This window comes from Scyliorhinus canicula, chromosome 10 (genome assembly GCF_902713615.1).
Source record: "Scyliorhinus canicula chromosome 10, sScyCan1.1, whole genome shotgun sequence".
Taxonomy (NCBI): domain Eukaryota; kingdom Metazoa; phylum Chordata; class Chondrichthyes; order Carcharhiniformes; family Scyliorhinidae; genus Scyliorhinus; species Scyliorhinus canicula.
The window spans coordinates 17,429,491-17,457,314 of record NC_052155.1 but is presented as its reverse complement, the minus strand read 5'-3'; the positions used below and the strand labels follow the sequence as shown (position 1 = coordinate 17,457,314).

General features: G+C 49.8%; 1 protein-coding gene across 3 annotated transcripts in view; it reads right to left on the bottom strand.

Annotated features, from left to right (window-relative positions):
• ldlrad4a (low density lipoprotein receptor class A domain containing 4a) overlaps window positions 1–27,824 on the bottom strand; it is a 405,943-nt gene that overhangs the window by 29,592 nt on the left and 348,527 nt on the right. For 2 of the 3 annotated variants that reach the window (XM_038808646.1, XM_038808647.1), the window contains exon 5: window positions 871–1,025. In XM_038808646.1, the coding sequence (XP_038664574.1) occupies window positions 871–1,025 (155 nt within the window). Of the gene's footprint in view, window positions 1–870; window positions 1,026–1,720; window positions 2,255–27,824 lie in introns of those variants that run through there. The other variant, XM_038808648.1, reaches the window with a different exon arrangement.

The following is a 27,824-nucleotide window of genomic DNA, read 5'->3' as shown; positions in this document are numbered from 1 at the left end:
ACCTGCAAGTTCTCCATTAGCCACACATCATCCAAACTTGGAACTATATCACTTTTTCTTCACTGTCGCTCGATCAAAATCCTGAACTCCCTTCCCAACCACACTGTGGGAATACCCAAAGCCGGTGGTTCAGAAGATAGCTTACCATCACCTCCTCAAGAACAATAAGGAATGGACATCATATGCTGGTCTTGCGAGCATTGCACACATCGCATGAAAGAATTTTTAAAAATTAAAATCCTACAACAATTCCGGGAATTGCAAAACACCTTTGCCAACTTGTCCACTTCATAGATCTATTTACCCTTATGTAAATTATATGTACTCCCAATTATCTTAATTTGCACTTTAATCACTTGAGAATTTTTTTAACCCCCCACATTATACTCTTTAAACACATATAGATTCTTAACATAATGAAACCAAATATTTTATGATGTGTATTAATCAAGGCTATTTCTGAGCAAAATCTCTGCAAACATTTGAGGCAGAAAATTTGAAATTCCTAACCTTAAAAAGTCTGTGCATTTCACTTCAAATTCAACAGGTTTCTCATTACATAAAATTACATAATAAATTGTAGAAGCCACTGTCTACTGTCCAAAAAATGCACATTTTGCAAAAATGGACCAATAAAGGTTTAAAAAGGTTTTAATTTGGAACATTCTTACACTTCCTGCAACTAGTCAAAGTTATGAAAAGTTAATAAAGAGCTTAATAACAGTGGAATGAGCAAATTAGGAACAAAAGTTAGCATATATTTAGAAGGTCCTTTGGAATGATCTGGTAATGTGTTCACAACATATATTTCCACACTTATTTTGTAAAATAGTTTCAATTTGAACAATAAGTGTACAGTGTTGAACTTACTGGCTGCAGAGCTTCCTCTTGCCGCCTGTCTTGACTTTGTCGATTTATGAAAGACCGTGTTAAAAGTTTGTAGTGGTTCAGCAAGCAAATGATTACAACGACCATCACTGTCATTACTACAACAATGATGATTATCTTGACAAATTCTTGTTCAGCTGAAACAACAGAGGAAAACAAATTGCTTAAAATTGCCAGGATTGATTTTTTTTCAAAAATATACTTTATTTATGAAATTTGTAATAAGCACATTACAAAACATTGCAAATCGAATATTACTGAAAATGTGATTAAATTCAACTTTTCTGCTCTGTACATGATCCTCTAAGGTGTCTCAATGTAATTGCAATACTCTCGATACTTACAATAGACATTCCATGTCAGGCAGAGAGCAAAAGGTCAAAATACTTTAAATTGAATAGTACAGAAAATGCAATATAATTCAACTTTTCTCCATACAGCATGTTGTATTCTGGAGGTGCTTCATCACAATTTCAATATTCATTCTATGTCAGGCATTTGGCCCAGAAATTCTACAGTTTCTAGCCTCTCAGTGTAATATGGCTAAAACGTCTTAAACAGCAACCTTTCCCCATTGTACCTCTGTATCGTTTGCCCCAAGCTTATTGCGTCCTTCAGTGAGGACAGATCACACTTTTTTAAAATGCAGATCCTTATAATTTGCAATGTTTGCTTAAAATGGCTTCCTTGATAGCATTTTGATAGTTGCACATTATAGTTCAACAAACTCCTGATTGTATCTAGTCGAAACATAAAAATCTAGATAATTATTGAAAAAAAGTTCTCTCCTGCTGAAGCTAAAATACATCTTACAAGATTTAAAAAGAGCTACCTTTTTCCCAACTCCAGTCATTTGACTGTGTAACCTTCACATTGGTGACATTCACTTCATCACTCTGCATCATCAAGATGTGGAATTCAGCAATGCACATCCAGCTGCACTTGAACATGTTACATTAGCAGAGTGAGGCAGACTTCAGAGGCAGTGTGAAGCTTCACAATGTTTGCATGTGCTGTAGATATCACAAATACTCAGGTGCTAGACTTAAACGCTGTGGCAGAGACAGCAGACTATGACGACCACAAATTAACTGAAATCAATGGACGAGAACACACACAGTGTGGCAGGATGTTGCTTGCACTGTGGAAACAGATTAATATTCTTATGGCCTTGTCTCTTTTGCTTGGCAAAGGAGTTTTTTTGGCTAGTTGTTTACTAAAATTAAATCTACAGGAAAAGAACTAGACATTTCAACTTCTGGGTTCTTCAGCCAGCTCACCACAAAGGAAACTAGAACAGCACATGAGAGTATGTGCAAAGTCCAACGGACGGATGAGGCAACACCCTCTAACTTATGGAGAATTCTTGCTACTTGCCTCACAACCCTGAAAATTGAAAATATCAGCTTGTATTAGACATCATCCTCTATATTCGTAAACCAAACATTTTTGGCAAGTTCTATTGCAAGTTAATCAATATTTGGGGTTTTGAAATATACATGTTCAGGGCAACATTCTGCACTCAAAGCTCTTCGAAACATTCTGTCATGCCACTGCACTATTTTCCAATGCTTTAGATTTAGCCATTTAGTTGTCAAAAATCATTTTTTAAATTGTGCTTGGCAGTCCACACAAGAAACATGTAGTATTTCTTCTTTAACTAATGAATCTATGACACATTCAACAAGCTGAGCTTTACTTATATACAGTCAGGATGAGTACTAATGCACAATCCTCCCTGAGAGTGAAACTTCCATAAACAGTATGTGTAAGCAGTTATTATAACCCGTTCATTTCCTGCTGGGCACAGTAGAACAAAAATTAGCAGGCAAAGAGAGTGTGTCTATGTTTAAAAACATGGATATTTATTATTAACATGATGTCACCAAGTTAACAAGATCTTGGTAGCCATCTATAATGTTTGCACATGATCTGCATCTCCATTAAAAAAAATAAACAATTGCATATCACAAAATCAGGGGATCGGGAATGGTTCAGAAATAAAGATCAAATATTGCACAGATCTATGAAACAGCATTTTTAAAGGAAACGACGCAATTTTTTTTGGTTGGCTTTTTTTGGTTACTTGTTTTTATCGATTTTTCTTTCTTTTTGTTAGATTTCCATAATATTAAAGTAGGATGTGTCAATGTAAATGTGTTGTATTTTTTTCTCCTTTATCTTAAAGAATCAAGGAATCATGAGAAGTTACATAAGGCATAATAATATCTGTTGCTAACTGGCAGGGAGGTACTAGCCTGCATGTAAAATACTGAGATGAATTCTCCGCCTCCCCACCCACATTAGCAGCTTGATTCTCCGTTCCGCTGCTGGCCAATGGGATTTTCTATTGTAGCCACCCCACAAAGCTGGGAAACCTGCGGGCGGGTGTGCGCTGCCGGAGAAATGGAGAATCTCGCCAGTGGAGAATGCATCCCACTGTTTTGTTTCTCATTTATTTATTTTTCAGAGATTTGAGTTTTATTTTATCCATCTCTTCTGCTACATTTCCAGACTGGACCTATTTTGTATTAATGGTGCCAGTTTATCGACACCATTGTAAATGATTACTGAAACTGTTGCCAGGAGTTCCAGTGGTGGCCATGGAGTGAATGGTCACACACAGGGCAGCCCCAGCTCAAAGGCGTAGATCTGAGCTCTTTCTACCCCAAAACGGGAGAATTTTGACGGGAAAGTGTAGTTGAAGGTGTGGAGGTGAAGATCCCACTGTGAGTGGCATGTCTGCTGGTTATCAGACCCGGCAGAAGAAGGTGAAACACCTGGCGAGGAACTGGAAGAGACCTGTGGCGCAGTAGCAATTGGAAAGATGGCGGAGAGGGAAGGATTGTCGTAGGTTGGAAAACCCCAGATGGAGCAGTGAATGGCGTTTATTAGAGAGGAGTTTCGCCAACAAAGAAAGGAAATGCAGGAAGACCGACCGAAGAGCATCAAAGGAACGGTTGCACCCCTGAAAGGTTCGATGGAAAGGGTCGACAAGTGTTTCGAGGCACAAGGGTCGCAGGTCCGAGAGATGGAGAGGGTGATGTCGAACCACAATGCTCGGGTGGTGGCATTGGAGGGGAAGGTTGGACTTCTGGGGGGACCTTTACAAGTCATTAAGAGGAAAGATAGAAGAGCAGGAGAACAGGCCTAGAAGGCAGAATCTGCGTATCGTCGGCCTGCCTGAAGAGTGGAAGGAACGAGTGCCACAAGATATGTCTCGAGGGTGCTGGTGATGCAACCATCAATTTACTTGAGACATGAGTAGAAGTAAACCGTGGCTTTAATCAACTTAGAACAGTGCCTGCCTGCGATTGAACCAATACTGAGAACCGCCTACAGGTCGACTGCTCTTTATACCTCTCTTCAAAGGGAGGAGCCATGGGCGGAGCCCATACATGCCCCAACATGTTCCCCTATGGATATTGCCATACAATGGCCCATAGGAGAAGCCCACAAGGGCAACAGCATAGCACAGATACAAATACACTGGGGGATTATTGGTATAATACATTCACCACATTCACCCCCTGTTAAAAAAATGAAGTCCGGCGGGGGTGACGGGTTCATAAGTTCAGCCGGTCTGGCGCATGGATTTTGCGCTGTGATCGCTGAAGCTCTGGCGTTGTTGCTGGCCCGGGTGTCGAACTCATCTGTGCTGGCATCGGTAGTGAGGGCGCTGGTGCGGGTACAGACGTGGACTCCGGGAGCGTCTCTTCTGGAGCTTCATTCCTGTGGATCGGTGAAGGGGGGATGGCGGGCGGGAGGGAGCGCGGGAGCCATATGGGGCGGGGGCGCTGGTCATGGTTGGTTGGGCGGGATATGGTGGAGGGTCGGTGGTGGTGGTGGTGGAACCGGCGGGCGCCAGGTCCCGGAGGGAGACCGTATCCTGTCGGCCATTGGGGTGTTCGATATAAGCGTAATGGGGGTTGGAGTGTAGGAGCTGGACCCTCTCTACCAGAGGATCGGACTTATGGCTCCTGACGTGCCTTCTAAGTAGGACTGGCCCCGGTGTCTTCAGCCAGGATGGAAGCGAGGCCCCTGAGGTGGACCTCCTAGGGAAAACAAATAGGCGGTCATGAGGGGTCTCGTTTGTGGCCGTGCAAAGTAGGAACCTAATAGAGTGGAGTGCATCGGGGAGGACCTCCTGCCAGTGAGAAATTGGGAGATTCCTGGACCGCAGGGTCAGTAGAACGGTCTTCCAGACCGTCGCTTTCTCCCTCTCCACCTGCCCGTTTCCCCTGGGGTTATAACTGGTAGTCCTGCTCGAGGTGATGTCCTTACTGAGCAGGTACTGACGCAGTTTGTCGCTCATGAACGACGAGCCCCAGTCATGTGGACATAAATGGGGAAACCAAACAGGGTGAAGACACTATGAAGGGCTTTAATGATGGTGAACGTGGTCATATCGGGGCAAGGGATTACAAAGGGGAAGCGGGAGAACTCATCAATAATATTGAGGAAATATGTATTGCGGTTATTGGAGGGGAGGGGCACTTTTAAATCGATACTGAGGCGCTCAAAGGGCCGGGATGCCTTTACCAGGTGGGCCTTATCTGGTCGATGGAAGTGCGGTTTACACTCCACACAGATCTGGCAGTCCCTGGTCATGGCTCTGACCTCCTCGGTGGAGTAGGGCAGATTGCGGGCCTTGATATAGTGGATAAGCCGGGTGACCCCTGGGTGGCAGAGGTCATCGTGGATAGGCCGTAGTCGGTCATCTTGCGCGCTGGCGCATGTGCCGCAGGACAGGGCATCTGGGGGCTCGTTGAGCTTCCGAGGACGATATACTATATAGTAATTATGGGTGGAGAGTTCGATCCTCCACCTCACGATCTTATCGTTCTTGATTTTGCCCCGCTGTGTATTGTCGAACATGAAGGCTACCGATCGTTGGTCGGTGACGAGGGTAAACCTCCTACCAGCGAGGTAGTGCCTCCAGTGCCGTGCGGCTTCCACGATGGCTTGGGCCTCCTTCTCGACTGAGGAGTGCCGAATTTCGGAGGTGGCGAGGGTGCGCGAAAAAAATGCTACTGGCCTGCCTGCCTGATTGAGGGTAGCGGCGAGGGCGACCTCTGATGCATCGCGGCTTTGGCGATGTCCGCCTTGATGCAGCTGAAGGCCTGGCGGGCCTCAGTTGCCAGTGGGAAGATGGTGGCCTTGAATAGTGGGCGGGCTTTGTCCGCATAGTTGGGGACCCACTGGGCATAATATGAAAAGAACCCGAGGCACCTCTTCAGGGCCTTGGGGCAGTGGGGGAGGGGAAGTTGAAGGAGGGGGCGCATACAGTCAGGGTCGGGTCCTAGAACCCCATTTTCCACGATGTAGCCGAGGATGGCTAGTCTGGTTGTGCGGAAAATGCATTCCTCCTTGTTGTACGTGAGGTTTAGGGTTTGGGCGGTTTGGAGAAATCAGTGGAGGTTGGCGTCATGGTCCTGCTGATCATGGCCGCAGATAGCAACATTGTCCAAGTATGGAAATGTGGCCCGCAGCCCGTACTGGTCCATCATTCTGTCCATTCTTCTTTGGAACACCAAAACCCCATTCGTGACGCCAAAGGGGACCTGAAGGAAGTGGAAAAGGCGGCCGTCTGCCTCAAAAGGCGTGTAGTGGCAGTTTTCCGGGTGGATTGGGAGCTGGTGGTATGCAGATTTCAGATCCACCGTGGAGAACACCCGGTAGTGTGCGATCTGGTTTACCATGTCTGCAATCCTGGGAAGGGGGTACGCATCGAGTTGCGTGTACCAGTTTATGGTTTGGCTGTAATCTACAACCATCCAGTTCTTTTCCCCGGTCTTGACGACCACCAACTGAGCTCTCCAGGGGCTATTGCTGGCCTCAATTACTCCCTCCCGCAAGAGTCGCTGGACCTCGGACCTGATAAAAGTCCTGTCCTGTATGCTATAGCGCATACTGTGTAGAGTGGGGGAAGGTCGACTTTTAGGGTCGCGAGGCTGCATATGGTGAGTGGGGGTAGGGACCCCCCGAACTTCAGGTTTAGGCTCCTGAGGTTGCATTGGAAATCTAGTCCCAATAGGAGAAGAGCGCAGAAGTCTGGGAGCACATAAAGTTTAAAATTGGCGTACTCGGAGCCAGAGCCCTGTATTGCTAGGGTTGCGGTAGTGCACCCTTGGATTTGCACCGAGTGCGACCCAGAGGCGAGGGAGATGGTTTGGTGCGCCGGGAAAATTGTGAGCAAGCAGCGTCTTACCATGTCCGGGTGAATGAAGCTCTCTGTGCTCCCAGAATCGAAAAGGCAACGCGTCTCGTGCCCGTTTACCCGGACGGTCATCATAGAGCTCTGGAGGTGCTTGGGTCGCGACTGGTCCAGGGTGACCGCGCTGAGTTGTGTGTAGTCGGCGTGGTCGGAGGTGTTGGGGCGGCTCTGTGATGGCTGCCCTTGTTGATCGTACGCGTCGAGCGCGTAGCAGATGGCGGCCAAGATGGTGGCCCCCCTTTGGTCGAGTGTGGCGGGCGGTGAGGAAGTTGCCGTCTAAGATGGCGGCCCCCATGGATCGCACGTGGACGGCGGCGTGGGGGGAGGATTCCCAAGATGGCGGCCCCTGTGAGTCGCATGTGCTATGAGGGCTGGAAGATAGCTGCCCCCACGGATAGCACGAGGCTGATGACTTGTCTGCAGGGGGTGGAGTCGGCAGACACGCTGCCACACTGCGGGGTCTGCGGACCTGTGAGTCAGAGGATCGGGCCTGTGAGTTAGAGTTCTTGGACCTGGCCAGGCAAACTTTGGCGAAATGTCCTTTTCTCCCGCAGCTGCTGCAGTTCGTGTTACGGGCCAGGCAGTGCTGCTGTGGGTGTTGGGACTGGCCACAGAAATAGCAGGGTAGCCCCCCATGTTGGGCGGGCGGCCGTGCGGCACAGGCCTGGGGTAGTCTTTGGTCGGTGGTCCACGAGGGGGTCACGTAGTCAGCCGGGAACGGGTTAAGGCTCTGAAACGCTACTTCCCGAGAGGAGGCTAACTTTACTGTCTGATCCAGGTCCAGGGTCCCCTTTAGGAGTAGACGCTGTCTCACATAGGTGGACCGAACTCCCGCCGCGTAGACGTCTCGGATGGCGAGTTCCATATGTTGAGTGGCCGTAACGGCCTGGTAGTTGCAGCTGCGTGCGAGGACTTTGAGGTCGTGTAGGTAGTCTTCTAGCGATTCCCCGGGACGTTGGCGGCAAGTGGTGAGGATGTGTCGCGCGTAGACCTCGTTCACGGGCCGTACATAGTGGCGTTCGAGCATCGCGAGGGCATCTGCATAGGAGGAGGCCCTGTCGAGTTGAACAGAGATTTGATGGCTCACCCGTGCGTGGAAGAGGCTCAGCTTCTGTTCGTCGGTGACGGAAGGCGTGGAGAAGGCTGCGAGATAGGCTTTGAAGCAGCGGAGCCAGTGCAAAAAAATTTATTTCGCCTCTGCGGCCTGCGGATCGAGTTCCAGTCGGTCAGGTTTGAGGGCCGATTCCATAGTTGCATTTAAGTTGATTAAATTGATGCGACAATCAATTTAGAACATCAATTTAGAACTAGAAGAGTGCCTGCCTGCGACTGAACCAATACTGAGAACCGCCTACAGGTCGACTGCTCTTTATAACTCTCTTCCAGGAGAGGAGTCATGAGCTGAGCCCATACATGCCCCAACATGTTCCCCTATGGATAATGCCATACAATGGCCCATAGGATAAGCCCACAAGGGCAACAGCATAGCACAGATACAAATACAAGGGCAACAGCACAGATGCAAATACACTGGTGGATTATTGGTATAATACGTCCACCACAGCTGGCAAGGCTGGTGGCGGACGGGATGCTGGACAAGGCCCCAGAGGTGGATAGAGCGCACAGGTCTCTCAGGCAGAAGCCAAGAACAGGGCGAGCCACCGCGAGTGGTGATTCTAAAGCTCCACATATTTGTGGAGAAGGAAGAGATCCTGAGGAGGACCAGGGAGAAACAGAACTGTGCATGAGAGGTGAACTAGTTCTGAATATACCAGAACATTGGGGCAGAACTGGCAAAAAGGCATGCTCGGTTCAAAAGGGCCAAGGTGGCTCTCTTTCAGATCAGGTTTGGGGTGCCGCACCCGGTGAAAATGTGGGTGACTTTCGAAGGCCGGGAGTACAATCTTGAAACCCCAGAGGAGGCCAATTACTTTATCAAAGAGATGCAACGTGGCGGTGTTGGATGAGAAGCATTGTCATGGGGAGAGAAGGGGGCCATTTTGGATGGGCCTGGTATAGGGTGAAATTAAAAGGGACAGAATTGGTAGGGGAGGATGGCGGACAGTAGAGGGGAGTGGAGGCGCAGGCCTCCGGTAAGGCTCATAACATGGAACGTGTGGGAGCTAAACGGGCAGGTGAAGAGATCTCGGGTCTTTCCGCACCTAAGGAGTTTGGAAGCAGGGGTGGACTTTGTACAGGAGACGCACCTCTGCGTGAGGGATCAGGTTAGGCTGAGAAAGGAATGGGTGGGTCAGATATTTTACTCGGGGTTTGACTCAAAGTCACAGGGGAGTGGCCATTTTGCTGAGTAAAAAGACGGGGGGGCTGGATTCTCCGCAGCCCCGTGCCGAAATCGTGTTTCGCAAGGGGACGCTGATTCTCCAGGACCCGAGAATCAGCGTGATCACGGAGTACTCCGCATGGCTGAGGGCCCATTGACAGAGGCCAGCCCAGCGATCCTCCACCCCCGACTGGCCGAGTTTCCGACGGCGTGGAACTAACTTGCTATTGCCGGTCGGGATGCTCGTGTGGTGGCTGCGGACTCAGGCTGCGGCTGCTCTGGTGGGGGGGGGGGGGGGGGGGGGGGGGGGGGGCATCGGCGGACACCGGGGGGTGGGGGGTCCTTATAGGCCACCGGGAGACAAATCCGCGCGGTCAGATGCTCGGGCGCGCGGCCGATTGGGGTGGGGGTATCTAGTTTTTATGTGTGGCTCCGTGGTCTGAGTCCGCCATGGTGCTCAGCGCGGCCGCTGTCGTGCACATGCGCGGACTCAAAACCGGAAGTGCGGGGGCCCGTATCCGCAGCTAAAGCTGTGTGAATTACTCTGGGTCCCTGCTAGCCTCCAGCGTTTTTACGCCGGTGTGCAGACATAGTCCTATTTTGGGAGAATCCAGCCCGGGTTTGTGAGTGCGAAAGAAGTGAGGGGTCCGGGCAGGAGTAACGTGCTGGTGAGCGGGGTGTTGAAGGAGGTGCTGGTGAATGTATATGAAGTTGATGTGGGGTTCGTGAGGATTCTGCGAGGAGGGATTCCGGACTTGGCCACACATCAGTTGATTATGAGAGGAGAAATGAGAGGAGGGGTTGAGGGGAATATAGTTTGGGGAGTATGGAGTGAGGCACTGCATTGGGTGAATGCGACCTCTTGGTGTGCGAGGATGAGTTTGATACAGTTTAAGGAGGTGCACAGTGTGCACTTGTCTCGGGCGAGGATGAGTGGGTTCTTCCAGGGGGTGGCATACGAGTGTGAGAAGTGTGGGCAAGGACCAGCAAATCATGCGCATATGTTCTGGGGCTGTGAGAAGTTAGAAATATTGGGCGGGAGTGTTATGGACACTAGCAAAGATTCTGGGGGTGGATGTCGGGCTGGACTCGATGGTGGCGATATCAGAAAAACCGGAGCTGATGGAGGCGAGTAAGACCGATGTTGTGGCCTTCGCCTCTCTGGTTGCCCGGCGAAGAATTTTGCTGGAATGGTGGTCGACCACATCGCCTGGAAGGAGGCTGCCAGCCGCCGCCGTTTATCGGGCCTGGGCGCAGGTGGCAGAGGTGGTCAGCACCATGGGCAACACTGCCCAGACCGGCTTATCGTGCCAGAAAAAACTGCATGACCAACTCAGGGCGGCCAGGGTGAGTAGGCAGCACTGTGTCCCAGGCACCAACCTCCATCAACAAGCCCGGAAGGTGGGTGAACCCCACCCTGCACCACATATTGGCACCCATACCGGCTGCCATGGTCGGGTGCCAAGGCACTGAAACCACCAGCTCCCGACTTCCTGGACTGCATGTGTCAGACAGTCTAACACTCAGGAGAAGGACACTCATAACTGTCGGGAGTGGGAGAAGGCTGGAGGGGGACTGCGGGACCTGCATCCCCTCACCGCAGTGGAACAGAGGGCACTGGAAATGATGGCAGGCCCAAAGAAAGGGCAGTCGCCGGGGTGCAGGTTGGCATCAGGCAAGGAAGTGAGACCTCACTGAGTTGTGGTTCCCCATGGCATGTGTGTCATCCCTGCACAACACCCTCACACCCCATGGGGAGGCGGTGGCATAGTGGTATTGTCGCTGGATTAGTAAAGCAGAAACCCAAGGTAATGCTCTGGGAACCTGGGTTCTAATCACACTGCAGATGGTGAAATTTGAATTCAATAAAAATCTGGAATTAAAAGTCTAATGATGACCATGAAACCATTGTCGACTGTCGTAAAAATCCATCTGGTCCTTACCTGGTCTAGCTTACATGTGACTCCAGACCCACAACAATGTGGTTGACTCTTAACTGCCCCCTCAAAGGCAATTAGGAATCGGCAATAAATGCTGGCCCAGCCAGCGATGCCCACATCTCATGAACAAATTAAAAAAAACACCCATTACCCTCACAACCCCCAACAATACACACCCACACCTCCCCAACACACCCCCACTACCCCAGGCCCGCAGTGCAATCATGCGCCTTTTCTTGTGTATTGCTGGTGGTGATGTGACGGACCCCAGCCTCTGCCATAGCCACAGGCAGAACCCCAGGTGCCAACCAGTAATGATGACATCACTGACACAGATGGGAGCACTCGACCCGAATCCCAGGACACACCGGAGCCCAAGTCCGGGGATGACACTGACTTCCCAACACAGCTGTCTCCAACACCCTTCACCATCCCAGAGACAGTCATCTCGGTTGGGCACTTTAGGGACACTATCTGGTACGCACCACATAAATGCTCTGGTACAGCAGGTGGAAGTAGGAACTCCTGAGGGGTGGACATTCAGAGGGCGGATCAACCCCAGGGGCTAACTGCAGTCCAGACGGGTTTTGGGCTTCTGGAACAGACGGTCCCATTGATCGTGGAGATGCAGGGACTACATGAGGGGTTGTCGGTGAGAATCCAGCACCTGCAGGTGTGGTTGGAGGAGTCCAACCGTGTGCAAGAGCAGGAGGTGGCGTCGACCAAGCATGCCACCCAGGCCAACACCGCACGGGTGGTGTACGCAGTGGAGGCCTTTGGGGCGAAAGTTTCGGGCATGGATCAACCAACATATCCAAGGCCTGGGCCACTCTGTGCAGGTGGTGGCTGAGGGTTTGGATTTGGATTTGTTTATTGTCACGTACAGTGAAAAGTACTGTTCTGTGTACAGTCCGGACAGATCATTCCATACATGAGAAAAAAAAACTTAGGGAAAACAGGAGCAGGAAAGGGCTTCTCACTGGCAGTCATGTGCCAGGGCCACCTGGACTTGCAGCGGCGCTCGTGAGCATGGCCCAGTCACAGTGGGAATGTTCCTCTGGGGCAGGATCCACTGCTGCACACTGCGCTGCTGTGGCTTCCTCCTCCTCGAGCAGCACCAGCTCATACAGTCGTAGGGCATCCCCCAGGGTTGCAGTGACTAGCAGGAAGCAGCCATTGCTGGTTGAATTCCAATATCCATCGTCTTCAGGGCATGAAAGGCTGACATGTTAGCATGGTGCGAAATCCCCTGTCCAACCAGGTCTAACGGGCTACATGGTGGCCCCAGTTGGCACTGTGGGCTCTGCACCCGCATGTCCTCCCCCACCCCCCCAATCTCCACACACCAGGCCCCATCGGTGGCCAGCACCATGGAGGCCTCTGGCCCTGGCGCCCATTCCTGCTGCCAGACGTACCATCAGCTGCCGCTCCCCTTGCCAGCAGTACGCTCACCCAGTGCCCCTGTAGGGGCTACTGTGGGCGTGCCCTGGGTAGGCTGTCTGATGCCCTGCCAGCGGGTGGTGGCCGGTTGGGTGGTGGGGGTATGGCGCAGGGTGGGGTGTGGGGTATGGGGTGAGGTGGTGGGCTGGGGGCATCCATAGGGCCAGTGTCACTCTGTGGAACTAGGGGCCAAGGTGGGTGGTCAGTGGCAGCAGGATAGCTGCCTTGCAGGCCACGGCAATGGCGGTCCATGGCTGGGCATTGCCCCAGTCCTGTGAGGGGGATCACTCTGACCACTTGGCCCGTTCCCCCGTCACCCTCTCCCCCCCTAGCCAGCCCGGTCAATGTCCAGCCCGGCAACCCACAGTCGCGCCTCTCTCTGTCCTACCCTCTCTCTCCCTCATCAGCCACGACGCCAGTTTCACGATTTTTAAAAGCACAAATGAAATTTCCCCGAGAATTCGGGCCATTTGAGTTGGAGAATCGCGGACGCCTCGAAGAATACCAGGTCAAGCCTGCTAATTATATGCAAAGGGTGTTTACTGTACGTACATTCCGGAATGCACTGACGCCGTTGTCAAGGTGACGGAGAATTGAGATTTGGTGTCAGGTTGGCACCCACTGTGCTTTCGGTACCGGAACCAATTCTCCACCCAATTGCATTTCCCTATTTCGGCATCGGCCAAAATTTCCCCTGGAATTTCCTCCGTACATCTCTCGCCTTACCATTCTCAATTAAAACCATTAAAACCTACCTCTTTGACTGAACTTTGTCATCTGACCTAAAATCTACCGATGTGCCTTGCGATCATACTTCGTTTTATAATGCTCTTGTGAAGTGCCTTGGAATTTTTCATTATGTTAAAGCGCTATAATTTGTTATTGTTGTCATATTAAACTTCTTAGACTGCACATTTTAATACCAGTGTGTAATTCTGGCCAATAAGTCACAGAATAATACATTCAAACCTGAAGAGATAGTAAAGGGAACTGTCAAGAAATTGATGCTACATTCAATGGATCACGGTGTAGTAAAAGAATGCAGGAAGTGAAAATAACGAGTGGCTTTACAGAAGTAAGATAATGAAACAGTTTGTAGAATTGGACAAGAAATCCGGGGGAAGTGAGTTCAAACATGGAGAGTTGTGAAATTAGAATCAATAAATTTGGTGAATTGTATTTGAACAGCACAGTCCAAAGATGTGCGGGTTAGGTGGTACTGTTCTATGTTCTATGTATGTTGGCACCAGAAACATCACCATTAAAGCTGCCAGATCGATTCACTAATAACCTTTAGGGAAGAAAACCTACAAAATAATTGCTCAAGGTGACCTGCTATCGCCTTTTCAGTGGTAATAAATATGGGTTGTATTCCAAGAATGAATGAAAATGTAGTAAAAAGTGTAGATAAGTGTGGTGAATGTAATATAGATGTATATATGTTAATTCGCACTGTCTTTGTAAGCGCAGTAGCGCTATCCTACCACTAGGGGGAGTAGCGCTGGGAGCACTCAGGAACTTGTACTGGGCTCCACCCTTGGCTCCGCCCATGACTCCTCCCCCTAGTGCAGCTGTATAAATACCCGTGTCCAGAGTCAGCCTGGGTCACTACGAGTTCATCGACAGGTAACAGGCTGGCTCTGAAGTAAGTCGATTAAAGCCTAGATTCACATCGGAAACACGTGTCTGGTGAATTGATGGTTCCATCAATTTAATCGACTTAAGAACAGTAAAGATCGATTATGGAATCGGCCCTCAAGCATGGACACCTGGAACTCAACCCGCAGGATGCAGAGGCTAAAGAAATCTTCTCCCACTGGATCCGGTGCTTCAAGGCCTACCTGGCCGAAGCGAGCACAGCCGAAACTACAGAGGATCAGAAGCTAAGTCTACTGCACACGAGGGTGAGCCACAGAATCTCTACGCAACTAAACTCGGCCAGTTCATAAACTGCGGCGCTAGCAGTTCTCGAAAAAATGTATGTAAGGCCCATTAATGAAGTTTACGCTCGCCATGTGTCCACGACTCGCCGTCAGCGGCCTACGGAATCACTCGCCGAATTCCTGAGAGAACTTAATAATTTGTCCAACACAGGGAATTGGCGGTACGCGATGATTTTGTAGCGGGCCTCAGGACTAACTATGTGCGCCAACGACTGCTGGAAAAGGGGGCCCAGGACTTAGAAACGACTGTGGAAGCTGCGACCATGATGGAGGTCTCCTTCCGCAGCCTTAACTCGTTCCCCGCGGACCCCATGACTCCATCATGGGCCCCCGACCAGCGACTCCCCCAGGCCTGTGCTATGTGGCCGCCCAGCCATCATGCTGCCCCGGCCAGCCACTATGCTGCTCCAGCCAGCCACTATGCTGTTCCAGCCTGCCATTTCTGCGGCCAGAATCAGCACCCACGGCAGCACTGCCCGGCCCGCAACGCGGCCTGCAGCAGCTGCGGGCGAAAAGGACATTATGCAAGAGTGTGCCTCGCAAAAAGGGCCCCAGCTTCCAACACCCCAGCGACTCGCAGTAATCGCTCCCCTCACTCGCAGCCCCGCGGGGCCCGAAACGCTGCGACCTATGCCCCGACTCCGCCCCCTCCAGCCACGTGCGATCCATGGGGGCCGTCATCTTGGAAAACCTCCACCACACGGCCGGCCACGTGCGACTCATGGGGGCCGCCATCTTGGACGCCATCTTCCTCGCCGCCCGCCACGTGCGATCCACGGGCCCAATCGGCATCTCCGCGCTTGGACAACTCAGCGGAGGAATTCGAACTCAGAGGGCAGTCATCACGGGGCCACTTCAGCACAGCTGATCGAGCCGCCGACTACCCGCAACTCAGCGCGGTCACCCTGGACCAATCACGACCAAAGAATCTACGAAACTCGATGGCAGAGGTCCATATCAACGGGTACAAAACGCCATGCCTCTTCGACTCCGGGAGCATAGCGAGTTTCATACATCCAGACCTGGTAAGACGCTGTTCGCTCCCCGTTTTCCCCGCGCAGCAAACTATCGCGCTCGCTTCAGGCTCCCACTCAGTCCAGATCCAGGGACGCACTGCCGCGACACTCACAATCCGAGGCGCTAGTTACTCGAAATTCAAACTCTACGTTTTTCCCGAACTCTGCGCGCCACTCTTATTAGGCCTAGACTTCCAATGCAACCTCAAGAGCCTCACCCTCAGCTTCGGAGGGCCCCTGCCCCCACTCACGATCTGCAGCCTCGCTACGCTGCGAATTCCCCCCCTCCTCTCTTTGCCAATCTCACTAAGGACTGTAAACCCGTAGCCACTCGTAGCAGGCGGTATAGCCTGCAGGATAGGGTATTTGTCAGAGCAGAGGTCCGAAGGCTACTCAGTGAGGAAGTTATAGAGGCCAGCAATAGTCCCTGGAGAGCTCAGGTGGTGGTCGACTACAGTCAGACTATAAATAGATTCACGCTCCTCGCGCGTATCCCCTCCCCAGGATTGCAGACATGGTAAACCAGATCGCCCAGTACTGGCTATTTTCCACGGTGTATCTGAAGTCTGCATACCACCAGCTCCCAATCCGCCCGGAGGACCGCCACTACACGGCATTCGAGGCTGATGGCCGCCTCTTCCATTTCCTCCGGGTCACTTTCGGCGTCACTAATGGGGTCTCAGTGTTCCAACGAGCAATGGACCGAATGGTGGACCAGTACGGGCTGCGGGCCACGTTTCCGTACTTGGACAATGTCACCATCTGTGGCTATGACCAGCAGGACCACGATGCCAACCTCCACCGTTTTCTCCAGACGGCACAGAAACTGAACCTCACGTACAACAAGGAGAAATGCGTTTTCCACATTCAGACTAGCCATCCTCGGATATGTCGTGGAAAATGGAGTCCTGGGCCCCGACCCGGACCCTATACGCCCCGTCTTAGAACTCCCTCCCCTCATTGTCCCAAGGCCCTCAAACGGTGCTTGGGATTTTTTTCCGACTACACCCAGTGGGTCCCTCAATATGCGGACAAAGCCCGCCCACTCTTTAGGACCACACGATTTCCCCTGTCAGCCGAGGCACGCCAGGCCTTCGACGGCATCAAGGAGGACATCGCCAAAGCGGCCATGTGGGCTGTGGATGAATCCACCCCATTTCAGGTAGAGAGCGATGCCTCAGAGGTAGCTCTTGCAGCCACGTTAAATCAGGCAGGGAGACCCGTTGCATTTTTCTCCCGTACCCTCTCCGCTTCAGAACTCCGACACTCTTCAGTCGAGAAAGAAGCACAAGCCATTGTGAAGGCTATCCGTCACTAGAGGCACTACCTCGCAGGTAGGAGGTTCACCCTCATCACCGACCAAAGATCGGTTGCCTTCATGTTCGACAACTCGCAAAGGGGCAAAATAAAAAACGATAAAATTCTGAGGTGGAGGATCGAACTCTCCACCTACAATTACGATATCAAATATCGACCCAGGAAGCTCAACGTGCCTCCGGATGCCCTATCCGCGGGACATGCGCCAGCGCGCAGATCGACCGATTAAAAAGCAACCACAGTGACCTCTGCCACCCGGGGGTCACCTGGCTCGCCCACTACATCAGGGCCCGAAACCTGCCTTTCTCCAACGAGGAGGTAAAAGCGGTCACCAGGGACCTCCCGATCTGTGCAGAGTGCAAACCGGACCAGACAGGGCCCACCTGGTCAAGTCTTCTAGGCCCTTTGAACGCCTTGCGATTGATTTCAAAGGGCCACTCCCCTCAACTAACAAGAACGTTTACGTCTTAAACGTCGTAGACAAATTCTCCCATTTTCTATTAGGGCCCTGCATAGCATCTTCACCCTGTTTGGTTTCCCCAGCTACGTACACAGCGACCGGGGTTCGTCCTTCATGAGCGACGAGCTGCGTCAGTACCTGCTCGAAAAGGGCATTGCCTCGAGCAGGATTACCAGCTACAACCCCAGGGGGAACGGGCAGGTGGAAAGGGAGAACGCGACGGTCTGGAAGACCGTCCTACTGACCCTCCGGTCTAGAAAGCTCCAAGTCTCCCAGTTGCAGGAAGTCCTCCCAGACGCGCTCCACGCTATTAGGTCCCTTTTGTGTACGCCGACCAACCAGACCCCTCACGAGAGGCTCTTCATTTTTTCCAGGGGCACTACCACGGGGGTCTCACTTCCAGCATGGCTGAGGACGCCGGGCCCCGTACTCCTGAGAAAACACGTCAGGGCGCACAAAACCGAGAAGGTGCGCCTGCTCCACTCCAACCCCCAGTACGCATTCGTCGAATTCCCTGACGGCCGTCAGGACACTGTATCCCTCCGAGATCTGGCGCCGGATCCAGCGCCCCCTATACCCCCACAGAAGGATCTCTCACCCTATACCCCATGCTGCCACCCCCTTGCGCTCCCGAGCCCACGAGCTAGCTCCACCAGTTCCGCGCGCCCACGCCAGCCAGCCCCCAGCGCCCCCAGTCTCCGGTCGAACCAGGAGAGTATGAAGCTCAGTCACAACCCTCCCTGGAGTCGCCCATCGTACTCCAGCACACTACACCCATCCAGCCACCGCAAGAGGCTGCAACCCCGGTGCTCCGCAGATCTCAGCGGACAATTCGACCGCCAGACAGACTGACTTTATAGACTAGACCACCACCCCCGCCGGACTTGATTTTTTTGAAAGGGGCGTATGTGGTGAATGTAATAAAAATGTATATATGTTAATTCACACTGTCTTTGTAAGCGCAGTAGCGCTATCCTAGGGGGAGTAGCGCTGGGAGCACTCAGGAACTTGTACTGGGCTCCACCCTTGGCTCCGCCCACGACTCCTCCCCCTAGTGCAGCTGTATATATACCCGTGTCCAGAGTCAGCCTGGGTCACCACGAGTTCATTGACAGGTAACAGGCTGGCGCTCTGAAGTAAGTCGATTAAAGCCTAGATTCACATCGGAAACACGTGTCTGGTGAATTGATGGTTCCATCAATAAGGTAAATTAATAGTGCTGCTTTAATGCAAACCAAGACATTAGACACAAAATGAACATTTAGAACAGATATTGTTGAGCATTGCTTCATGCAAAATGTGAACACTTGAAATGGTCTTCCAGATAAATACAAATCTTTGATTATTTCAAGATATCATTAAATGAAACAATGAGGGAAGATTTAAGCTTTATAAAATAATTTTGGATGCATATGCCATGATGCCCTCATCTAAACTTATCTAATGAACGTAGTGCTAACGTCATTGTGGAAATCCAAAATCTTACTCAAAGGTGTTCAATATTTTTCTCATGAAGCAATGACCTGTAACTTACTCAGAGTGGAAAGCCCTGGTGGATTGCTCGCGTGGATGGACTCACCCTTGCTGAAATTCCAAAGCCCCTGTCTTGTCTTACTCACTCAGACTGGGTGAAGGAGGAGCAGCGAAGCTGCATCAGCAAGGAGTAACTCGGGTCCTGTTTTTACGGCACTAGCAGGGGTAAAGGAGATATTTAAGGGGACAATTTAAAGGGAGACGGTAAGTTTCAAAGGTAAGTGGTTCGGACAATCGGGGGGGGGAGACTGGAATGGAGGAAGTGGGTGGGTGGGGGGGGGGGGGGGGGGTGATTGGGTCAGACCGGAGAAGGGAGGGGGTGTGGGGGATGGTGTGAGGGATCCACTGGGGTGAGTGCCGGGTGTTCCGTACAAGACTTGGTCTGGGTGTTTAAATAGTTACTCTGGAGTTAGGAATTATCTTTTTCCTTCTAACTCTTTCTAACTATTAGGGTAAAACTGGCAGAACTATTAGACGTTAGCGATTTAAATAATTTCTGTTGGATGGTTCCCAGTTCAGCACAATTGTCCAGGGGAGGTTAGCACTTCTGGAGATTTCCCGGTAAACCCTTACATGGGATCTTCTTAGAGCAATTTCCCAGCGCATCATTGGGGTACCCCCTAACTGTGTCGCTGGGGAACCAGAAGTTAAGGGTCAGTGCTTCACCTGGACCCATCTTTGATGCCTCAAAGTAAAAAAAACAATGTCTGTTAGTACCTGTAATCTACAGGAACTTTTAAATCAGAGCGGCATTTACAGGCGCCGGAATGTGTCGACTAGGGGCTTTACACAGTAACTTCATTTGAAGCCTACATGTGACAATAAGCGATTTTCATTTCATTTCATTTGAAGTCAAAGGTCATCCAAACCTACTGGGAGGTACAATTTAAAAATACATTTATCCCAAACAAACTATATCAAGGGCACAACATTACATCTCAGCAGTTGACCAAATACATGGAATACAGCAGAAACTAGATAATATACAGCACTCTAAGGATTGTGCTTTCAAAGCAGATGCTGCTCAGGAATGAAACAGGACAAGTTTTAAATGCTTACTCCTGGTGCCCTTGTAGTTAAGAGCATTTAGTACTGTGTGAATATTACACTTGGATACCTTTATATTGCAAAGCAAAATCATTAGAGGTACAAAATAAAAATATGATTCCATTCCTTCAATTATTTTATTTAAGGAACAGTAAACTTAAAGATGTCCTTAAACTCATTACACCATCAAACTTTTTGGTTGTGCAAATTCATTATGAACATTCATAAATTGGTCTTTAACTTTGGTGATTATCTAATTTTAAAATTTCAAACTCTTGGGAAAAACATTTGACATTTCACTGCATTCAAATAATTAGCCAAGAGCTACAGTACACAGAAATATTTACATGTATTTACTCTGAAAGTGAAGAAGCAGTGGGAGGCTTTCTTTTGTTTTATTCAGGTTTGGCTATTATATAACGATGAAGCAAAGCTGTGCAGCTCCGGAAGGCTGATGTATTGGCTAGACAGTCAGGTATTAGATACTCAAGCTGTCTGAATGCTATGAAAATCTAATTGTGTTAGTGGCTGCTGTCAATGTGACAAGGCAGAGCAAGGCTCATTTTTATTCCACACACAAGGCTATGCTTGTATTAGTCTTTGAGTGCCTGGTATATTTGTCACTTCAAATGCATCGACGATAAGCTATTCCACGTTATCTATAGCTTTTCACCAGGCAGTGCAATGAAAGGATAAGCATAACCTAATAGCCTATGCAGACATGAAATCATGAAATCTGTCAGCTCTGCATAAAACATAGTTTCACTAGACTATGGGGAGTTGTTGCTCTGTGAATCACATTTTTTACTCGTCTTAAATTGCATTTTTCATTCAGGCAATATCAATGGAGTTCTTCTCGATTGGAAGGATGCTGGTACTGTATAAACCGATTTACACTATTACTTATTACGAGCAACAAAATAATATAATAATCTTTATTAATGTCACAAGTAGGTTTACATTAACACTGCAATGAAGTTACTGCGAAAATTCCCCAGTCACCACACTCCGGCGCTTGTTCGGGTACACAGAGGGAGAATTCAGGGTGTCCAATTCACCTAACAGCACGTCTTTGGAGACTTGTGGGAGGAAGCTGGAGCACCCGGAGGAAACCCACTCAGACACGGGGAGAACGTGCAGACTCCGCACAGTGACCCAAGCCAGGAATCGAACCCGGGTCTCTGGCAATATCCAATTAAATGCAATTAAAACAATGAAAGTAAATTAACCATAAATTGAGTCCTGGATAGCCATGGGATAATAAGGGTCTAATCTCCTGAATAAATGCACAGTGCTGAAGGGCTATATGCCCATCAACCTACTTGCTCACAATTTTTTTTAAATTTCCAATTAAGGGGCAATTTAGTGTGGCCAATCCACCTACACTGCACATCTTTGGGTTGTGAGGGTGAGACCAACACAGACTCTACACGAACAGTGATTTGGGGCCAGGAGTGAACCCGGGGACACGGCACCACTTTTATTACAGAGATTCAAAAGAAGGCCTCTTGCGAGATTCAATGGCCTTGACACGTCACCAAGTCGGGCGTGACAAGCCTGGTAAATCTCTTGACTGTTGATATCTTGCTGTGCTCAAAATTATTGAATTTATTTTTTTAGGAAACATTTTATTGAGGCATTTATAATTTTAACATTTAACATATTAACATTCTAAATAACAGAACGATCCAACACATGCAAAAATCTCACAGTTACATACCCAACTTCCCCCGCCCTAACTCCTAACTACCCATATATTAGATTCCCTGCCCTTATTCTCCACTTCCATGCCTCCCTTTTCTCCCTCCCCCATTCCCCTCCCCCACTTCTGTTGACGGTCAGTTTTCCTTAAAAAAGCCGATGAACGGCTGCCACCTCCGAGCGAACCCATGTATTGAACCCCTGAAGGCGAACTTAATTTTCTCTAGCCTGAGAAACTCTGCCATGTCACTGACCCACACCCCCGACTTTGGAGGCTCCGAGTCCCTCCATCCCAGCAAAATCCATCTCCGGGCCACCAGGGAGGCAAAGGCCAAGACGTCAGCCTTTCTCCCCCCCTGGGCTCCCGGATCTTCCATCACTCCAAATATTGCCACCTATGGACTCGGAATCACCCTCCCTTTCAGGACTTCTGACATGACATCTGCGAATCCCTGCCAAAATCCCTAGCTTCGGACATGCTCAAAACATATGTACATGCATGGCAGGACTTCCCCCACACCTGTCCTCCACCTCCTCAAAAAGCCTACTGATCCGGGAGACAGTCATATGAGCCCTGTGGACCACTTTGAACTGGATCAGGCTGAGCCTGGCACACGATGAGGATGCATTGATTCTTTTCAGGGCCTTCTCCCATAGCCCAACTTCCAACCCCCCCCCACTCCTACTCATCTTCCCATTACCTCTTCACCTCCCCGATTGGGAACCCTTCCCACTCCATCAATTCCTTATATATTTCCGAGACCCTCCCCTCCCCAACCCCTGTTTTTGACATCACCTTATCCTGTAGTCCCCTTAGAGGGAGGCGAGGGAAGCTTGAAACCTGCCTCCGGACAAAGTCCCATACGTGCAGGTACCGAAATCCGTTGTGACCCGGTAACTCAAACTCCTCCTCTAGCTCCTCCAGGCTCGGGAAACCCTCCTCAATTAAAACATCCCCAAATCTCTCAACTCCTGCCCGCTGTCACCTCATAAAGCCCCCATCCAACCCGCCCCGGGGCGAACCGGTGATTGTCACAGATCGGTGACCACATCGACACCCCCTCCAGTCTCATATGCTGCCTCCATTGCCCCCACACTCTCAGGGCTGCCACTACCATTGGGCTTGTGGAGTACCGAGATGGCGAGAACGGCAGCAGAGGGGCCGTCAACAGAGCCTCCAGACATGTGCCCTTACACAATGCAACCTCTACCTGCTCCCACACCGACCCCTCCCCCCATTACCCACTTCCTCACCATCGAAATATTAGCCGCCGAGTAGTAATGAATAAAGTTCGGAAGGGCCAAGCCTCCTTCTCCATGCCCCCACTCAAGAAAGACATTCGTCACCCTCGGGGCTTTCCCAGCCCATATAAATCCGAGATCGCTGCGTTCATTTTCCTAAAAAATGCCTTGGGGATAAAGATTGGGAGACACTGAAACACAAACAGCAATCTCGGGAGGACTGTCATTTTCACAGTCTGTACCCTCCCCGCCAATAACAGCGGGAGCATGTCCCATCTGTTATATATAGGAGCAAATTGTCCGAGGAGGTTCACAAGAATGAGCCCTGGAATGAAGAGCTTGTCATATGAGGAGCAATTGAGGACTCTGGGTCTGTACTCATTGGAGTTTAGAAGGATGAGGGGGGATCTTATTGAAACTTACAGGATACTGTGAGGCCTGGATAGAATGGACGTGGAGAGGATGTTTCCACTAGTAGGAAAAACGAGAACCAGAGGGCACAACCTCAGATCAAAGGGGCAATCCTTTAAAATAGAGATGAGGAGAAGGCTCTAAGAAGTACACCAACTTCATGTCTCTAGCCTGAGAGAACACTCAGAGCAAGTCAGTGTAGCTGGCAACTGTGCCTGAAATGCCACCCATTGCAGGAAGAGGATGAATGATCTCATCTGTTCTGCCAGGGTAAGTCATCCTTCAACACCCTCCAATATCAAACTCTGATCATGCACTCAAAAAGGCTCCACTCTTCAGCAATCTTACGCAACCATTAACAGGGGATACATGTCAACATTCATTCTCTCGCAAAGACTTTCACATCACCACCATACCATCTATCATTTTGCTCACACTCCATCGTCTGGCCCTTCTGAGGAGGGCCCACCACACACATACAGGGGATATGCATCTTACATAACCTCGGCGCCATCCCTTCTCATCACATGCCTTTCTTTCATCTTCATAAAAGGCAAGCTGGCACACAACAGGCAGGAAAGATCACACACCAGATGAGAGACAGCCTGACATTATTGCTCCCGCTGAATTTGAGGAGGTTGCAGCCGAGCTGGTTGAGGAGGGCAGGGATCATTCCTGTGGAGAAGGGGAGATCGGCATCCCCCAGCAACCTAGATCATAGCTCCATCACTTCATCAAATCCTGACAATCACTGAGTCACGTGTAGTCTTATTTAGCTCATGCTCATCAACTGAAACTCTATTCTCTATTTTCTAAACATTAGCAGATAAAGACCCACAAGGCAGCCGGGCAGCAGTCTGAGCCCCCAGATCACATCTGAAGAAAAGAACCATCATAATGTTCACCTGAACCCTCCACCAGCGCAGAGACGCACACATCAGTGGGGCCCAGCTGACTTTCTGGCGAACACCTCACTGACACGTCCCCATGACAGTCAGAGGCAGTGACATCCCAGGTCTTTAGCACTTGAACAGCAGATAGAGAACACTCAGTCTGAGTTAGATAAGGAGCCTCTGGAACTGGCCGCCAACTCAATGCTGTACATGTAACGACAGGTGGCAGTACATCAGGCAGAGATCTGACAGCCATTCAGAAGACTAGAGAAAACAATGGAGGAGGCCATCCATGTTCTGTCTGCTGTTGCGGCTTTGAGTGCCAGGAGGTCACCATGGGAAGGTTGGTGACTACCAAGGAGACCTTGGTCCAGCTGGTGATGACAGATTTGCACTCAGCCCTCTATTGCCACACATCTTGGTGAGCACCATCATAGTGGTGACATGGGGACAAAGCATCTTGAACTCTCACCAGGTGCACCATCGTTTGCAGGAGTCAGGGCAGGGCCCTCGGGCACCCACAGGGAGAGTGAGCATCATCTGGACACCCCAGGGTATCCTCTCAGGATAGTCAAAGGGTGTGCAGCCGCTCCCAGATCCCTCTGTCTGTGACCCCATCTATTACAGCTGCTCAGGACGCTGAGGACACTTTTGCCGATGAGCAGGAGACCCTTATCAGGCTGGCGTTGGACTACCTGAGGATTTCCGGCAAGGTCATCACAGATATCAGGATTAGCAGATAGCTGCCTCCACCTCTGCTATCAGGGTTATACCAAGGTGTAGCTGTAGGTTAGGAAAGTTAAGAAATTTTGACATCATTTTTGAGTGACGGTGTGCTGTCACTGTAAAGAAATTGCAATTTTCTGAATACTTTTGATGGTTATGTGAATGTTTTGGTCAACTGAAGGAATTGCATATTTGTACAGTGGAATGCTTTTATATTGAGGTTTGGACACCCTTCCACTCAGTGATAGTGTCCCACTATGAGATTAACATTCATGTGATGTCAACCTTTGTTGAACTAATCTCCACAGCCTTGTGTGATGTCAAGGAGACGTGTTTAAATCTTTACTTGAAGTGTGTGATGTAAGCTATTCTAGCCATTCTTCCTAAAGGAACACAATTGAATGAGGGCAACTCATCAGCATTGATATTCCAGGGGCATCTGTGACTCCTCAGCGGCAGCAGCAGAAGGCAAGACATGCATGGGAGGAGCAGGTCCCTAGTCACACCAATGTTTGCATCCTTAGATGGCGGCAAAAGCTTCCAAGTTCTCTATCGCATTGCTCTTACTCCTCCATGAACTCTCAGTTCCCATTCACAGGGTAGCGCGTACCAAAGCAGAGATCATGGCCTGGTGATTCATGAAGCCAGAACGTGCAACAGGACTCATTCTTGCTGTGAGTGGCTGGATATCTCCTGAGATGAAACAGAATGGCATTGAGGGCTAGGAGAGATGTGGTCATGTGTCCTCCCTTAACTTTATTCTTCCTGGAACTTGTCAGCAATAAAGTATCATGGGCACATCTCCCATGTATTCCTTCCTCAATGGTTTCATAGCACCCATATTGATACTCAGCAGTCTCCTGAGGTTCCTGGGCCTCCTGACCTTCATCCTCCAATGAGCTCTCACCCTCCTCCAATTCATCCTTTGGCAAGGGATCACCTCTTTGTACTGCCAGGTTTTGAAGGGGACAGACAACACTCTGCTATCATGTGGGAAACCCTTTTCGGAGTGTATTCCAATGAACTACCTGAGTAGTCCAAGCAACTGAAGCGTATCTTCAGAAACCTTATAGTTTTCTCTATAAGAAACCATATGAACAGCATCGTACCTCTCCTCAGCATGATTTTGAAGGCAAAGCACCAGTTTCAGTGGGTACTCTTTATTCAAAGCAGCCACCCTGCAGGCATACTAACCCTACACAAATCTCAGACACCTGGGAGTGACTCAGGATGTAAGAGTCATGGCAATTCTCAGGATGCTATGCACAAACCTGCAGTATGTGCTTCTGATATTCACACACCAGTCGTACATTGTTGGAATGATAGCCCTTACTGTTTATAAACATTAGGTGCTACTACCATGGAGCCCGTATGTCCACATGAGTGCAGTCGACAGCATCTTCCACTCTTCGGAAGCCTGAAATGGCAACAAAACAGGTGAATCTCCAGCCTGGCTATCATTGTCCAGAGCAAACCTGACGAAATGATGGGCATTTTTGTAAAGGACATCCGTAACCTCCTTTATGCATCGATGTGTTGCAGACTGAGAGATACTGCACAGGTCCCCTGCTGACCCTGGAAAGACCCAGTGGCAAAGAAATTGAAAGCGGCGATTACCTTAATTCAAAGACACTGGAATGGGATAGCCTCCATGTGGCATAAAGTCTTCATGAACAAGTTTACATTATGTGATGTACCAGATCTTGGGATAAGTGTAGATATTCCCAGCATTGCCTCTCACTTACTTGTAAATAGTAGACTCTTTTACGATAAATACAAGGTCAGGCGGGTCACCTCTATTGTCTGGGTCTCTCCTCTTCATCCTCCTGCTCATGCTCTGGCTCCCCTTGATCATATCCCTCCTGCTGCAGCTGCACTTGGCGTCACCACTCCGTCCTTTGCCTCCTCCATTGTATTTTATTTTAGCGTGTGCAGGAATCACTGAGCCAGGCAATAGCTTCTGCAGTAGCTAAATGGAGCTCTCTGCATCCTCTGCTGAATTTTGCCATTGGGCAGGCTTTAATGATGTGAGTCCAGGTTTTCAATTTGCTGTACCAAGGCCTTGGCCAGTACGCAAACAATTTACGAGAACTCAATGTTGGCATGTGGGATCTGTTGTGAGGAAGTGGTTGTTAGTGGTGGTGTGTTTGTTCCATTTCTGCTGCCATAGGGCCTCAGCTATTATTTCTTGGCATGGTCTTAGCCATACAGGCTGATGTAATGGGAGGTGAGCAACAGTTGGATTATTTTTTTATTTTTTAAATATAAATTTAGAGTACCCAATTCATTTTTCCAATTAAGGGGCAATTTAGCATGGCCAATCCACCTAGCCTGCACATCTTTGGGTTGTGGGGGCGAAACCCACGCAAACACGGGGAGAATGTGCAAACTCCACACGAACAGTGACCAAGGGCCGGGATCGATCCTGGGACCTCGGCGCCATGAGGCAGCAGAGCTAACCAACTGCGCCACCGTGCTGCCCTAACAGTTGGATTATTAAGGTCCTTGTGAAGCGGGAGGCTTGGGTTGATGAAAATATCTTCCCGGAGCTTTGGGTGTCTATGGATCAGCGTTTACATTGTGTCATCCATCAGTACACAGTAAAACCTGCGGAAGTCAATGATCCTGCAAGCAAATCAAATTCAGCAAGCTCAGGCTTCGAGAATCCCGGTATCATCACATCTAAAACTGCCAGCAATATGAATTCCATTGCATTAGGACTCTGACAAAGGCAGCATTGAGTCCTGGGTCCATTTGTCCTTTTGCCTT